This window comes from Pan paniscus, chromosome 11 (genome assembly GCF_029289425.2).
Source record: "Pan paniscus chromosome 11, NHGRI_mPanPan1-v2.0_pri, whole genome shotgun sequence".
In the NCBI taxonomy this organism is placed as follows: Eukaryota; Metazoa; Chordata; class Mammalia; order Primates; family Hominidae; genus Pan; species Pan paniscus.
The window spans coordinates 27,677,323-27,693,277 of record NC_073260.2 but is presented as its reverse complement, the minus strand read 5'-3'; the positions used below and the strand labels follow the sequence as shown (position 1 = coordinate 27,693,277).

Genomic DNA, 15,955 nt, shown 5'->3' with positions numbered 1-15,955 from the left:
CAAAGCTACAATGAGGTACCATTTCATATCATTCAGAATGGCTACTATTAAAAAGTCGAAAAACAATAGAGGCTGGTAAGGCTGTGGAGAAAAGAGAATACTTATACACTCTGGGTGGGTGATGTAAATTAGTTCAGCCACTGTGGAAACAGTTTGGAGATTTATCAAAGAACTTAAAACAGAACTACGTTCGACCCAGCAATCCCATTACTGGGTATATGTTAAAAAAATCGTTCTGTCTTCTGTGTTTGAAACACTCCTTGCTGATAACAATTCTTATTCAGATTCCTTATCTCCTTAGACCAATCTCCCAACATAGACAGTAATTTCTAAAATTCATTTCTAAATATGTTCATTATCCTATAATAAACTATAAACTTTCCCAAATCTGGCTAGGCACGGTGGCTCATGCCTGTAATCCCAGCATTTTGGGAGGCTGAGGCGGGCAGATCACTTGAGGTCAGGAGTTCGAGACCAGCCTGGCCAACATGGTGAAACCCCATCTCTACTAAAAATACAAAAAGTAGCCGGGCATGGTGGCGGGCACCTGTAATCCCAGCTACCTGGGAGGCTGAGGCAGGAGAATGACTTGAACCTGGGAGGTGGAGGTTGCAGTGGGTCGAGATCATGCCACTGTGCTCCAGCCTGGGCAACAGAGTGAGACTGTGTCTCAAAACAAACAAACAAACAATAAAAACAACCCCCCCCCACACACAAAATATATAATTCATGCTAAATACGTTTAATTTACTATTAATATAATGCTGTACATAGCAACCCAAATAGCTCAAGACATAGATACTCAAAAGACATTTTTGCCTTCTTAAGTTGTACAGTAAAAAATGAATTAGTATACTTTTAAGTAACAAACGAAGGTCCTCTATTGTTAAAGAGTGATATTGAATGCTAATGTTCAGCTATTAGGTCAAAAAACAGTTACTGCAAAATGCTGGTTTGCGTCTAAGCCAATGTGAACAGAAACTGCTAGCAATTTAATCATTTATAAAACGAAACAAAGTCACTTTAAATGAAAATGGCTAGAAATTTAAAAACTGAGACTATAGAATTTTAGGACATAACAAGATTTTAGGGTTAGCTAGTCAAACTTCATCATTTTTTCAAGAAAATGGGACCTAGAGAAATCCAAAGTCATAAATTCTGGCAGAGCCAGGGCCTATATGGAATGCTAGAACCTAGTGACTTTCCCAATTACCTAGAGGAAATCCAGAATCTAACATTTTCACATTCTGAAAATGTTTACATAACTAATATTTACTGTGATGTACTTACATTCTAATTGAAGCACTTTCGTAGGCAAAAATATCTCAATTTTAGTGTCATTAGAAGACAAATTATCATGACATAAATATGTATTCAGATGTTCCAATGTTTCCATCATTTTCAGATTTAGTCCTGCTTGTTTCCACCACTCTGCCTTTTCCGGATTAATCACAAGGCTTTCTTCTTTAACAGAAAATATCTTTTTCAAATCTGTAACTGAATATTGGCTGTGGGGCTCTTGAATTCTTGGCACTTAAAAAAAAAACAAATAGTTAGAAACAGTCTACAAAGCAAAAGAAACAAAACATAATAAACAGAACCACACTGCAATTTCTTTATGAAATGCATTTTTATGCTTTAGAAAATAAGTGAAACTTGAAGTTATAGCTGGTATTTTTGTCTCAAGATGCTAATATTTGTAAAAGTTTAAGCTATTGTAGCAGTAGAAGTCACATAAAGGATTTATTTCACTCTTTGAAAATTTCAAAAAGTTAAAATTATTCTAATATTTAGTAGAAGGAAATCTTATTTTGTTTGACCATTTTCAATTATTAAATTAATGTTTAACATTTTGAAGTAATACAAGCTTTATTAAATTAGAAATTCTAACTCATTATAATAAGCCTAAACAAGAAGAAATATTTGTTCAGATTTTATGATGACTATATCATCTTAGATATGGTGGTACAGCGCTTACTGCCTCATTACTTTCTAGCCTAAACGGGAGAAATCATAACATATGGAGGAACTGAAGTAGCACAACTACCTAATATTATTATCTGCATTATAAACATCAACCTGAAATTAGGACTATAAATTTTGAAACTCTAATTTTGGAATGGTGCTTTTATAATGACAGTAATATTAAGAAGAAATTAAAACTTAAAAATACTAATATTAATAATAGTAATTACAAGTTACTAAAAAACATGTGGCACTGTGCTAAGTGCTTTCTTTACATGCATTATTCTTAATTAATCCCTAAATAATTCTATAAAATAGGTATAATTTTTAATAGTTTTATTAAAGTATAACTGACATGCAATAAACTACACATATTTAGAGTGAAAAGTCTCATAAGTTTTGACATATTTATACATTCATGAATCCATTACCACAATCAAGGTAATGAACATATCCATTCCCTCCGAAGTTTTGTATCCCTCCTACCTCTTTATACCTCCCTTCTAATCTTCCTCATCCCCCAACCCCTGTCCCACTGTTCTGCTTCCTGACACTATAAACTACATTTTCTAGAATTTTATATAAATGGAATTATACCATATGAATTTTTTGTGGTTTCTGTCATTCTGCATAATTATTTTGAGATCATCTGTGTTGTGTATATCAACAGTCCATTCCTTTTTTTCAGATAGAAATAATTGTAGATTCACATGCAGTTGCAAGAAATAATACAAGACATCTTGTTCCCCCCTTTTTTTGCTTTAAAAGTATATTATACTATGTAACTGATAATTTCAATATATGATCTGATTTTGATGTCTAATGTTTCTGCTGTATCTCACTGATGATGCCAATATATTTTGTGATTGTTGTCTATTAGCATGTGTTTCTTTCAACTTTGTGGAAGGTCTTTGAAGCATGAGTTGAAGTACATTCTTCCAGAAAAAAAATTTATTTTCCTCTAGAAAGGATTTACTTTTGTCTCTATGTGTTTGGGAGGCACTGTCAACCTGGGACCACTTTAAATTAAATCACCACTATTTTTAAAAGTATATAGGTGGTTTGAATTCAGACTGCAACCAGGCATGATGGCTGCCTTCTGGTTAGCAGTACTTAAGAGAAATTTTTTTTCTTTTCCTCTCTTCCAGCTCCAAGGTAGAAATATGCAAATTTATTCGGAGTTCCCTTCTGTATATGGTGGTTTACTTTTGTATGCTCTTATTTTGATGGTAGTTTGTTGAATTCCCAGTTTTATGTAGGGGTCCCCTATCAGACCCTCCACGTAGGATATTTCTTGACTCTACACTACATGTCGACCTCAAAACAGAAGTTCAAAGTCTCCAAGGTTTAATAGAAAGCTTGGAGTGAAAGCCAGCTTTGGTGCTTACTTGCTTCCCAGGATTCCTGTTTTCACTTTGTTTTTGGCCTCCAAATGCAACTCAGTGATTCATTTAAAAAATTTTTAAAACAATACCTTATCCAAAGTTCCATTTCCGTGATGGAATAGTTCAGACACAGACAAGAGTTTAACTTACTCAGATAAATTTTGAATATATATGTGAAATGTATATTCACCTCAAAATTATTTTGTTAAACTATAAACAAGTTTTGCTAAAATGTTATTTATTTTTGAGATGGAGTCTCACCATGTTGCTCAGGCTGGAGTGCAGTGGTGATCTCAGCTCTTACAACTTCCACCTCCCTGGTTCGAGCGATTCTCCTGCCTCAGCCTCCAGAGTAGCTGGGACTACAGGCGTGCACCACCATGCTCAGCTAATTTTTGTATTTTTAGTAGAGAGGGGGTTTCAACATGTTGGCCAGACTGGTCTCGAACTCCTGGCCTCAAATGATCTGCCCGGGTCGGCCTCCCAAAGTGCTGGGATTACAAGTGTGAGCCACGGTGCCCGGCCATTTTTTTTGTTTTGTTGGTTCGTTTGTTTGAGACAGAGACTTGCTCCTTCACGTAGGCTGGAGCGCAATGGCGCCATCTGGGCTCACTGCAACCTCCGCCTCCCAGGTTCAAGTGATTCTTGGGCCTCAGCCTACCGAGTAGCTGGGACTAAAGGTGCGCTCCGACACTCCCGGCTAATTTCCGGCCGTTGTTAAAATGTTTTTAAATGTCCTTTTTGGAAAGCTTGGGCAACTAAAACTTTTAACATTAGATGAGATTTTATTTTTATTTTTATTTTTTTTACAAACAACTCACAACCTTGGAAATACAAATTACTTGTATGGGACAGTTTTATGTACTACTTGTATTTCATTTCTTTTCTTTTCCTTCTCCCATGTATAGGAATTACCCAGAAAATCAGCAAGATCCGGATCTTGTCATATACTTCTGCACCTAGCATAATGAACCTTATGGAAGATATCTTGGTATTTTAGCTTTAGGCGAAGTTATATATTCTGTTAAGAAATGGTCAAAGAAAAAGGATATCCCACATTTCTACTCGTTGTACCTTTTTACCTATACTTTCTATTTAACACTTAAAAGCAATTAATCTTTACCTGTAAGCAAAAATGGGTTCAAAGGGCTTCTACATCTTTCTAATTGCCACATCATGTAGTATTCATTAGCTGATTCTTCAGCAGTAAGCAAATTACTGAAAAAAAGAGTTAAAGTTTAATACATTAATAATATTGAGTCTTTTGTATAATAAAATTTTATTTTATTTTATTTTTTTGAGGCAGAGTCTCGCTCTGTCGCCCAGGCTGGGGTACAGTGGCATATCTTGGCTCACTGCAACCTCTGCCCCAGATTCAAGCGATTTTCCTGTCTCAGGCTCCCGAGCAGCTGGGATTACAGGTGTCTGCCACCATGCCTGACTAATTTTTGTATTTTTCGTAGAGGCGGGGTTTCACCATGTGGGCCAGGCTGGTCTCCAGCTCCTGACCTCAAGTAATCCGCCCACCTTGGCCTCCCAAAGTGCTGGGATTACAGGTGTGAGCCACCGCGCCTGGCCCAAAATTTTATTTTTAAAAAGTATTTTTAAAGTACTTTTACACTCAAAATCAAGTGAAAAATTGACTTTATAAATGTGTAAACTGCAGTCGAGTTCTACAGACCAAATATCAAACACAGTACTCACTTCCTCCATCCTTGGGAAAGTTTGGTAATTTGTAAACTCAATTGTTTCTACTTGACTGTAAATTACTCCCACCTCTACCTCCCTTAATGGAACCTGGAGCCAGAGAGGGCTGACTTGGGAGAGTTTTAGCACTTCCCTCCATAAACTATGCTAGCGTCAACCTTATACGCCACCAAAAATAAAAATACAATCTAAGTAAAATTACCATGCTTACCATGCACATAGCAACCTCAACAAAAATTTTTATAAAATTGCTGTCCCCAAGTCCATTCCATATAGAAATTCTGGATCCTCTACTGGCTGAGGATCAGAACTGTGAAAAAGTCCTTCTCTGGAGATGGCAGAGTCCTAAAGTTTAGTTCAAGACCTTCAATCTTGGTGGGTTTGTGAGTGAGTGATGTGTGTCTGTGTATGTGTGTTTAGGGGTACTGGGGGGGGGGGAGAAGGGAGAAAATAAGCATGACAATCAGTGTAAATTACAGCTCATCTGTAGCTATGATGCTACTAGCCTTCGTAGGGGAAAGACTATTAATTCATAAACCACTTAATCTGTGTCCCAAGCTTCCTGCTACCCTGAGTGAGAACTGATTGTATTCTGTTTCTCTGTTCATATGGAACATATATGAGCATGCTAATTATAAGTATTGCCAGTTAAATTGACAGTCTAGGGCAGTGGAAAGCTAGGTTTTATGTCTAAGGCATCCAGTTTACCCACATAATCCAAAAATCTGGTCATGTGATAGAAAATTTGAGAATCTAGACAATTCCTGAATCTTACCAAGGTTTCTTTGACAACACCTCAGATTGTAAGCAACTATTTTAAAGTGAAAGGAAGGTGTTATATTTAGCAAGCCATGTCCAATATAGACACACATTTTCACTCTTAATGGAGCTTTCTGAAGGCATGTCTGAATCTGATACATTGTTCATAAAAATATATTCACAAGTCAGCAGTCAGTTAGTAGCTTAATAAAATCTTATGCCATACAGACTTTTCTTTTTTAGCCCATAAAATCTAGCATAGAATCTTATATGTGGTAGGCACTAAAAATATTGTTAACTGGGTATTATTTTCAGCCAAAATGTTGTGCTCTGAAATAAAAATAATTGGGACCATAAAAATAAGTTAAAGCTACAATAACATTCTTTGTTATTTTTCCTTCTTTTTTTCAAAAAAATTTTAACACCTTTTCTCCTTGTTTTTAGTTTTACAGTTGAGATATACAGTAGTTCCCCCTTATCCATGAGTTCACTATACTCGGTTTCATTTATCTGTGTTCAACTGCAGTCCAAACTATTAAACAGAATATTCCATAAACAATTCATAAGTTTTAAATTGCACTGTTGCGAGCAGTGTGATGAAATTTCATGCCATCCTACACCATCTCGCCCAGGATGTGAATCATCCCTTTGCCCAGCATATCCACACTATATATACTCACTACCTGCCCATTAGTCACTTAGTAGCATTCTCAGTTATCAGATCGGCTGTTGCAGAATCACAGTGCTTGTGTTCAAGTAACCCCTTCTGTATTTAATAATGACTCCAAAGCACAAGAGTAATGAGGATGGTATTTGTTATGGTTGTTCTATTTTACTATTTTACCATAGTTATTGCTGTTAATGTCTTACTATGGCTAATTTATAAATTAAACTTTATCATAGGTATGAATATATGAGAAAAAACAGTATATATAGGGTTCAATAACATTCGCAGTTTCAGGCATCCATTTAAGGTCTTGGAATTTATTCTCCCAGCATAAAGGGGGACTACTGTAAACTCATTTTTAAAATATGGATTTTTAAGCTTTTACAGTTGCCAAACAAATGGAAGTGATTTATCTCTTGCTGGTAAATGTAGTAGTGAGGGGAAAACTTCTTTCAGTTGTTTCAAATGGCTCTAAAACCATTAGCTAATTTGAAAGCCTTTTTTTTCTAACTTTGCCAAATCGTAAGTCATTAGTTAAGATTTTTTTCATAAATTCTTATTAGATATTTGAGTTATAACAATAGACATATAACTTGTGATTAAAAAGAGCTTATTATGGTTTAAATACTTTTAAAATCAAACTGAAATTAAAGATCATACTAATTTCTGCTAGTTTCTGTTTCTAAAAATGCCAGTCTGTCATAACAGATGGATTAGGGTGTATGGACTAAATAAAAGAGTAAAAGGGCACTAACAAAAACAGTATATGTCCTGCAAATAAATATCTTGTACCTTATCAAGAGAACTAAAAGTATTTAAACAAAGTATATGTAGTTTCCATACTTGTCCTATGCTCTTTTTAGGGCTCATATCTGATATGGACAATTCTTAGTTCATGATAGAACTCTGTATAGCACAAATTTACTCTAGAAATGTAAATAATTCTTAGCCAGAAGATAAAGATATATTTAGGGCCCTCAGTCTTATGCTTTGACACTTTCCTGAGACCATTAATAGAAGCCTAAGCAGCCAGTGATGAATTATACAGCCTTGACTCCAGCTGGTCCCAGTAATCCAAATAGCACTCTCCTCTGGCAGATCAGCTAATTATAACAAGAATTCAAACCTAACACACACAGTTCCCACAGTTTCCAGTCCTGGAATAATTCATTAGAGACTTGTAGACTTCACTGTCATCTTCCTGAAAATATGTTATTTTAGGACACATTAAGTTCTAGGTTTACAGTAGACTAATTGTACTGGTTATGTTCCCAATTTTTTAACTGGCGCAAGAAGCAGAGGAATGGAATGGCTTTATTCCAGGATAGCAGACTAATCAATCTTAGAAAACATTAAGTTACATGTGTGCTGCATGGTTTAAGACAGCAATGAAAGCTATCTCAGACTCTATCAAAGGGCAAGGATGCTGGGCTATTAAGCTATGCAGTTTTGGCTCAAACTAGAATATAATGACCTAGCCCTGCAATATCAATTCTACAATTTCAGACTATTCTGTGCAATAATGATGGGGTATTGAACAAGTTTACTAATCAAGCCTTGGTTCTGTATGTCTGGTCCACCCATTACTGAGACCACATTGACAAGAGGTGAACAAGGTCAGTGGATGTCCTCTGTTAGAGATAGGACATCCATAACAGAGCAAGGACTCTTGCACTCTTAATGGGAATAAACTGATAGCCAAATCTATTGATCAACGATTGTCCACACTGCTCTGTGATCTTTGGCTACTTCTGGCCACAGACCTATGACAAATCTTTTAGTAGACCTCTTAACAACCTTATAGATACTATTATTATCCCAGTATTGTAGATTTTAAAAACCTGAGGCACAGAACAGTTAAGGTTGCAGTTAGAAAGTGATAGAGCTAGGCAATCTGGCTCTAGTTCAGAGCTTCTAACCACTTATTATGGGCTGAATTGTGTCCCCATAAAATTCTTATGTTGAAGTCCTAATCCTCAGTACCTCAGAATGTGACTGTATTTGGAGACAAGGTCTTTAAAGAGGTAATTAAGTTAAACAGGGCCATTAATACAATGTGACTGGTATCCTTATAAGAACAGGAGATTGGGGTATAGACAATGATAGAGGAAAGAATATATGAAGGCAAAGGGACATCTATAAGCCAAGGAGGGAGGTCTTAGAATGAAACCAACCCGGCTGACACTTTGTTCTTTCACTTCTCACCTCCAGAACTGTGAAGGAATAAATTTCTATTGTTTAAGTCATCTAATCTGTGGTATTTGTTAGGGCAGCCCTAGCAAACTAATACACCACTACATTGCCTTTCATGGCAGTGACTGCCAGTAGAGACAGTGCCATTAGCAAGTGTCCAGTGGCAATGTCCTAAGCATACTATTCCAATGCCAGGATCTTAAAATTTTTTTAAGTTATTTATTTTTAATGATAATATATTCACATTAAAAATACTGAAATGTATAAAAGCCATACTGTGAAAAATCTCCTACACACATTGCTAGGTTACCTAGTTCTTTTCTGGATACAACCAATATTACTTGTTTCTTGGGTGCCCTTCTAAAGATACTCTTTGCATATAAAACCAAATATATACATAAATTTATATATTCCTTTTAGTTATTTATTACAGACACTGTACTAGCTCTTAAATTTTTTCATAGAGGTATCTTGGAAATTGCTTTTATATGGAGAGATTTAAATAAAGACTGCTTGTTCTGAATTGCAACATGGGTTCTAGATATAATCTTTACTTACATTTTACAAACCGGAGATAATGGAAATGTCTGAAGTTCTATACGTAATGAATTCACTGAAGAATGTTGGCATGTTAGGAATAGAGGAGTTAGTGGCATTTCTAACTCTCCTGGAATATATGAAAATTAAAGTTATGTAAACATTGAATAATATTAAGTAGGCTAGGCGTAGTGGCTCACACCTGTAATTCTAACACTTTGGGAGGCTGAGGTGGGAGGATCACTTGAGTCCAGGAGTTTAAGACCTGGGCAACATGGCAAGATCAGTCTCTACAAAAAGTACAAAATTAGCCAGCAGTGGTGGCACATGCTTGTAGTCCTAGCTACCTGGGAAGCGGAGCTGGAATGATTGCTTGAGCCCAGGAATTTGAGATTGCAATGAGCTGTGATTGTGTCACTGTACTCCAACCTGGGCAACAGAGCAAGCCTTTGTCTCTAAAAAAATAAATAAATAAATAAAAATTAAGTATAATTTAGAACATTTTGTAAGCAACTATTATGTTTGGTCATCTGTTAAAACAAAAATATTTCAATAAAAAGAAATTTGAGTTGAGAGATAAAATGTCTTAAATGTCTATCTATATAAGGAATTACATATATATAACATTGTGTCTCAATTACAACCGTGGTGATTTTTAAAACATACATTAATAGCTAAACTTTATTGAGTTTACTGTGTTTAACATAAATTCCAAGAGCTTTATATGTATTAAGGCTTTTGACTCTGACAGCTTGTGTTGTCAGTACTTAGGCAATAGAATTATTTTTATTTCCAAAGAAAGAAAAAAATTATTATTTTTATTTCCATACTAATTATTAGTGATGTTAAACAAACTGTATTATAAAGAGTAATTATTCACCTTAATGACTCTGGACTCTAGATGGCCTAGCACAAAATTATATATTTATAGGGCAGGCTTGAAAAAGTGATTCTCATGTATTGCTAACTAGTAAGTGTGGTTTTATTACTTTCATAAATAAAGCAGTAAACTTTCAAATAGATAATTCAGAAGATCCAATTATAAATGTAATTAAGTATCAGGGCTATCAATATAGTTAAGCAACATACTTTGGCATTGTACTGGAACAAAAGATGATTCTGAGATTCAAAATTTGGTAGAATAATATTAACAATAATGATGACATAGAGAACGATAACATTGCTTTGGGAGATTAAAAATTCAAATTTAAAAAAATGTGACAGTGGTCAGCAAGATTGCTAATATTGAGATGAAATATGAAATTTTATTTACTGAGCTATAATATTTTAAGGTTTCTATTTTTAATATTAATGCTATTTCCTCCATTCTTCTTCTACACCCTTTGTAACTGCCATCTTTTTGTTATTCAGGGGTTTTTTTGTTTGTTTTGAGACAGAGTCTAGCTGTTGCCCAGGCTGGAGTGCAGTGGTGTAATCTCGGCTCACTACAACCTCCACCTCGCCAGTTCAAGCCATTCTCGTGCCTCAGCCTCCTGAGTGTCTGGGATTACAGCCATGTGTCACCATGCCTGCCTGGCTAATTTTTGTAATTTTAGTAGAGATGGTGTTTCGTCATATTGACCAGGCTGGTCTTGAACTCTTGATCTTAAGTGATCCGCCCACCTCAGCCTCCCAAAGTGCTGGGATTACAGGCGTGAACCACCGCACTAGGCCTATTATTCAGTTTTGATGCCAGTAGAAATCTAAGTTAATAATAGTAATAAATATAAAGGAGCAAATAAGAAAAAATGACAGGATTATAACAATCCAATTTTAAACATGGAAACTGACCCACAGTACACTGTATATGTGAATGTACTGTACTTTTACATCATAAATAGGTAATCCCCAATAAGCTCAATGATTTATCAAAATTTCTACCTGGTTTACTGCACTCTTCTGGTTCACTCTGGCTTTGAATGGTCGAAATCTCTGTGGAGCTGAATTTTATATCCCCGATATCCTCAATTCCATGCTTGTTAGTAAGATCTGAAAAGGAAGAAACTCTGCTATTAGCAAATGTACCATTAAATTAATTTTCTGTAACCTTGTTCAGTGGCATTTTCCTTTTAAAGTGTCTTTATTGTTTTATTGCATGTCAATTTTTCCTTTTAGAGAGAAGTAGAGATTTATACTTCTGAAGAAAATGCTAACTTAGGTAAATAACTATTCCCCCATGCACACTCCTTGTTGCCCTTCAACTGTCAATCAGAATTACCCAAGGAAAATAAAAATGGCAAAATCTACATAATCACTGGAAGGTAAGATAGGGTGGGCAATCCATAAGCCACAGACTTCAAAGAATGAGGTCGCTTTGAAGGGTTTCATCTCTATCAATATATGGTGACTTTCTATGCCTTGCTTAGCTGGAACTCTACTTGTCTATATGAATACTGCCACTTTGGCTTTCTTTTTTCTTTCTTTTATCTCCCTTCTTCCCTCCCTCCCTCTCTTCCTTTTTTCCTCACTTCCTCCTTCCTTTCCAGCTGCCTGACACATTTTACCTATCCCTTTTTTATCTTTTGCCTTCTTTCCTTTTTTCCTTCCTTCCTTCTTTCCTTCCCTCCCTCCCCTCCCCCCTTCCTTCCTTCCTTCCTCCCTCCCTTCCTCTCTCCCTCCCTCCTCTGTTTCCAGCTGTCTGACACATTTTGCCTATCCCTTTTTTTATCTTTTGGCTTTCTTTCTTCCCTCCCTTCCCTCCTTCCTTCTCCACCCTAGATGTCTGACACATTTTGCCTATCCTTTTATTTTCCCCTCCCTCCCTCCCTCCCTCCTTTCCTGCCTTCCTTCCTGCCTTCCTGCCTTCCTTCCCCAGCTGTCTGACACATTTTGCCTATTCCTTTATTTTTTACCTTTTGGCTTTTTTTCCTTCTTTTCTTAAGGCTCAACTCTTGAAAACAACATACTCAGTGGTTCTTTATTGAAAGACATAGATTTTGTATTTTGTTTTTTGAAATTATGATGCATCTTATAATCTGTATGTGCATTTAGAATGTTTCTTTCTTCCCTAAAAATTCTTAAGTTGATAATACATCTTGCAGTTGGTAGGATCTTTGAATCAGACATATGGTCATTATATTTGCTTTTTAAATTTAATCTAACAATTGATCTCTCTTTTAATAGAGAAGCTTAACCAATTTATATTTACTCAAACAAAGGTGATACTTTTATAATCTTATTTTATGCTTCCAATGCCTTTTGCTTGCTTTGCTCTTCTTTATTTCCACAGAATTAATTCTATTGCTCAGATTTTTTTTTATTTTTTTTTCTCTGTTAGTTCAGAAGTTATACATGTTATCAACTTTTAAGTTCAGGGGTACATGTACAGGATGTGCAGGTTTGTTACATAGGTAAGCATGTGCCATGGTGGTTTGCTGCACAGATCATCTCATCACCGAGGTATTAAGCCCAGCATCCATTAGCTATTCTTCCTGATGCTCTTCCACCGCCTACATCACCCCCCGATAAGCCCTAGTGTGAGTTGTTCTGTCCACCATGTGTCCATGTGTTCTCATCGTTCAGCTCCCACTTATAAGTGAGAACATGCGGTGTTTGGCTTTCTGTTCCTGCATTAGTTTGCTGAGGACAATGACTTCCAACTCCATCCATGTACCTGCAAAGGACATAATCTCATTCCTTTTTATGGCTGTATAGTATTCCATGGTGTATATGTACCACATTTTCTTTTTCCAGTCTATCATTGATGGGCATTTAGGTTGGTTCCATGTCTTTGCTATTGTGAATAGTGCTGCAGTGAACATACATGTGCATCTATCTTTATAATAGGATAATTTATATTCCTTTGGGTATATATATACCCAGTAATGGGATTGCTGGGTCAAATGGTATTTCTGCTTCTAGGTCTTTGAGGAATCGCCACACTGTCTTCCACAATGGTTGAACTAATTTTCACTCCCACCAACAGTGTAAAAGCATTCATTCCTTTTTCTCCACAACCTTACCAACATCTATTTTTTTTTACTTTTTAATAATAGCCATTCTGACTGGCATGAGATGTTATTTCATTGTGGCTTTGATTTGCATTTCTCTAATGATCAGGGATGTTGAGGGTTTTTTTTCATGTTTGTTGGCTGCATGTATGTCTTCTTCTTTTTCTTCTTCTTTTTTTTTTTTTTGAGACAGAGTCTTGCTCTGTCACCCAGGCTGGATGGAGTGCAATGGCGTGGTCTCAGCTCACTGCAACCTCTACCTCCCAAGTTCAAGTGATTCTCCTGCCTCATCCTCCCCAGTAACTGGGACTACAGGCACTTACCACCATGCCTGGCTAATTTTTGTATTTTTAGTAGAGACGGGGTTTCACCATGTTGGCCAGGCTGGTCTCAAACTCCTGACCTCAAGTGATCTGCCCACCTCGGCCTCCCAAAGTGCTGGGATTACAGGTGTGAGGCTCTGCACCTGGCCGTATGTCTTCTTTTGAGAAGTGTCTGTTCATGTCCTTTGCCCACTTTTGGGGGTTGTTTGCTTTTTTCTTGTACATTTGTTTAAGTTCTTTGTAGACTCGGGATATTAGACCTTTGTCAAATGGAGAGATTGCAAAAATTTTCTCCCATTTTGTAGGCTGTCTCTTCACTCTGATGATAGTTTCTTTTGCTGTGCAGAAGCTCTTTAGTTTAATTAGATCCCATTTGTCAATTTTTGCTTTTATTGCAATGGCTTTTGGCGTTTTCGTCATGCAATCTTTGCCCATGCCTATGTCCTGAATGGTATTGCCTAGATTTTTTTCTAGGATTTTTATAGTTTTGGGTTTTACATTTAAGTCTTTAATCCATCTTGAGTTAATTCTTGTATATGGTGTAAGAAAGGGGTCCAGTTTCAGTTTTCTGCATATAGCTCCGCCAGCTCCCCCAGCACCATTTATTAAATAGGGAGTCCTTACCCCATTGCTTGTTTTTGTCAGGTTTGTTGAAGATCAGATGGTTGTAGGTGTGTGGTCTTATTTGAGTTCTCTATTCTGTTCCATTGGTCTATGTGTCTGTTCTTGTACCAGTAACACGCCGTTTTGGTTACTGGAGCCTTGTAGCATAGTTTGAAGTTGGGTAGCATGATGCCTCCAGCTTTGTTCTTTTTGCTTAGGATTATCTTGGCTATTTGGGCTGTTTTTTGGTTCCATACAAACGGCTTGCCTGTTGTTGGTGTATAGGAATGCTAGCAATTTTTGCACATTGATTTTGTATCCTGAGACTTTGCTGAAGTTGCTTATCAGCTTAAGAAGCTTTGGGGGCTGAGAACATCTTATGGTAAATCAATGCATTATCATTAATTTTATAATACATGTATTTCAATCTTTATTTTTTCTATCAATTAAAAAAGGCTACGTCTCAGTTCTCCTATTTATAAAATAAGAAATTTAGCATATTTTTTCACCAAAACTTTCTCCCTTTCAAACAGATTAATCTAATTAAAGCTGAGATCTTGAGGATCTTAGAGATCTCTAAGATCTTAGCTTTAATTAGATTAGCCTATGTTTCAAATGAGGTTATAATTGACTTCTTTCAAAATTATCTGGCTTTTGTTTTAAGAAAGCAGGAAACACATATATTAGTTCTCCCCTCTAAATCCTATAGAATGACAGTAGCCATCTATAAAATACATAAAGTGAGGAGAAGGGGAAGGAATATTCATCTACATTTCAGAGATATTAATAGAATCCTAGGAGATAAAAAGAAAATTTAAAAACTAGTATATAAAACAGAATGGAGTTTTACTTCTAGCAATAGCTCCTATTGGACCAATCTTCCTGTAGATAGCATTTATAACTCTCAACAAAATATGTAAAATGACTATCTGAAGGTACTACAGTCTAAAGCATGCAGAAATGGGAAGGGAATTGATACTGAGTGAATTTCCCATTTTTACAGCTTTTCACTCGAAGGGATGACATATTTCGTACTAGCTGGGTCAACTAGAACTTGGATAAAAATCTGTGGTCTTATTATCTTGAAGAATGAGAGGACAGTTCTACGTGAATTAGAGTTCAGGGTTACCACAGCAGCTGGAAGATAAAGGAAGAAATCCAGGAAAAGAAAGAGCAACAGAGGAGGAGCCCCAAACTCTATGTATAAACTCTGCTTAAAAAATCTCTGGATGATCCCTGAACTACACATGTATGGGGCAGATTGAAAGCATATCAGCTAAGGCTATATAAAGATTTCAGCTCTTTCCCACCATAGTAGAGACAAAGTTTATAGTTTGAGTTCAGCCAAGTTATCAGCCTATTAAAACAAACAGAGAAAGTCAACTCTCTTCAAAGGAACATAGCAAACTACAGTTTCTGTAATGTATCAGGTAAAATGTCAGGATACAATCCAAATACAGTTAGTAAAATGAAAAAACAGGAACATGTGACTCATTCTCTATAAAAAAATATGTTACTGGACACTAACCATGAGATGACTCAGATTTTGAAATTAGTATCCAAAGATTTCAAAGCAGTAATAACATAACATAGTAATCACTATGCTAAAAGATGTAAAGAAAAATATGGTTGTAATGAATGAGCAAATAGAAATTTTCAGCAGTGAAAGAGAAACTATAAAAAAGAACAAATGGAAATTTTAAAACAATATCTGAAGTAAAAAATTCACTGAATGAGCTTAACAGAAAATTAGAGGTGACATAAGAGTCAGTGAAATTGAAGACAGAGCAACAGAAATTACACAATCTGAAAAACAATAAGAAAAAAATTGAATAAAAATGAACAGAGGCCAGGTGTAGTGGCTCA

The 15,955-nt window shown here is 36.0% G+C and overlaps 1 protein-coding gene across 4 annotated transcripts in view; it reads right to left on the bottom strand.

Annotated features, from left to right (window-relative positions):
- Positions 1 to 15,955, bottom strand: part of SHOC1 (shortage in chiasmata 1) — a 115,773-nt gene that overhangs the window by 57,674 nt on the left and 42,144 nt on the right. For all 4 annotated transcript variants that reach the window (XM_055117251.3, XM_034967985.3, XM_003810863.6 and 1 more), the window contains 4 exons: positions 11,095 to 11,202; positions 9,235 to 9,343; positions 4,474 to 4,568; positions 1,291 to 1,533 (listed from right to left, as the gene is read on the bottom strand). In XM_055117251.3, coding sequence (XP_054973226.1) covers positions 1,291 to 1,533; positions 4,474 to 4,568; positions 9,235 to 9,343; positions 11,095 to 11,202 — 555 coding nt within the window. The remainder of the gene's footprint in view (positions 1 to 1,290; positions 1,534 to 4,473; positions 4,569 to 9,234; positions 9,344 to 11,094; positions 11,203 to 15,955) is intronic.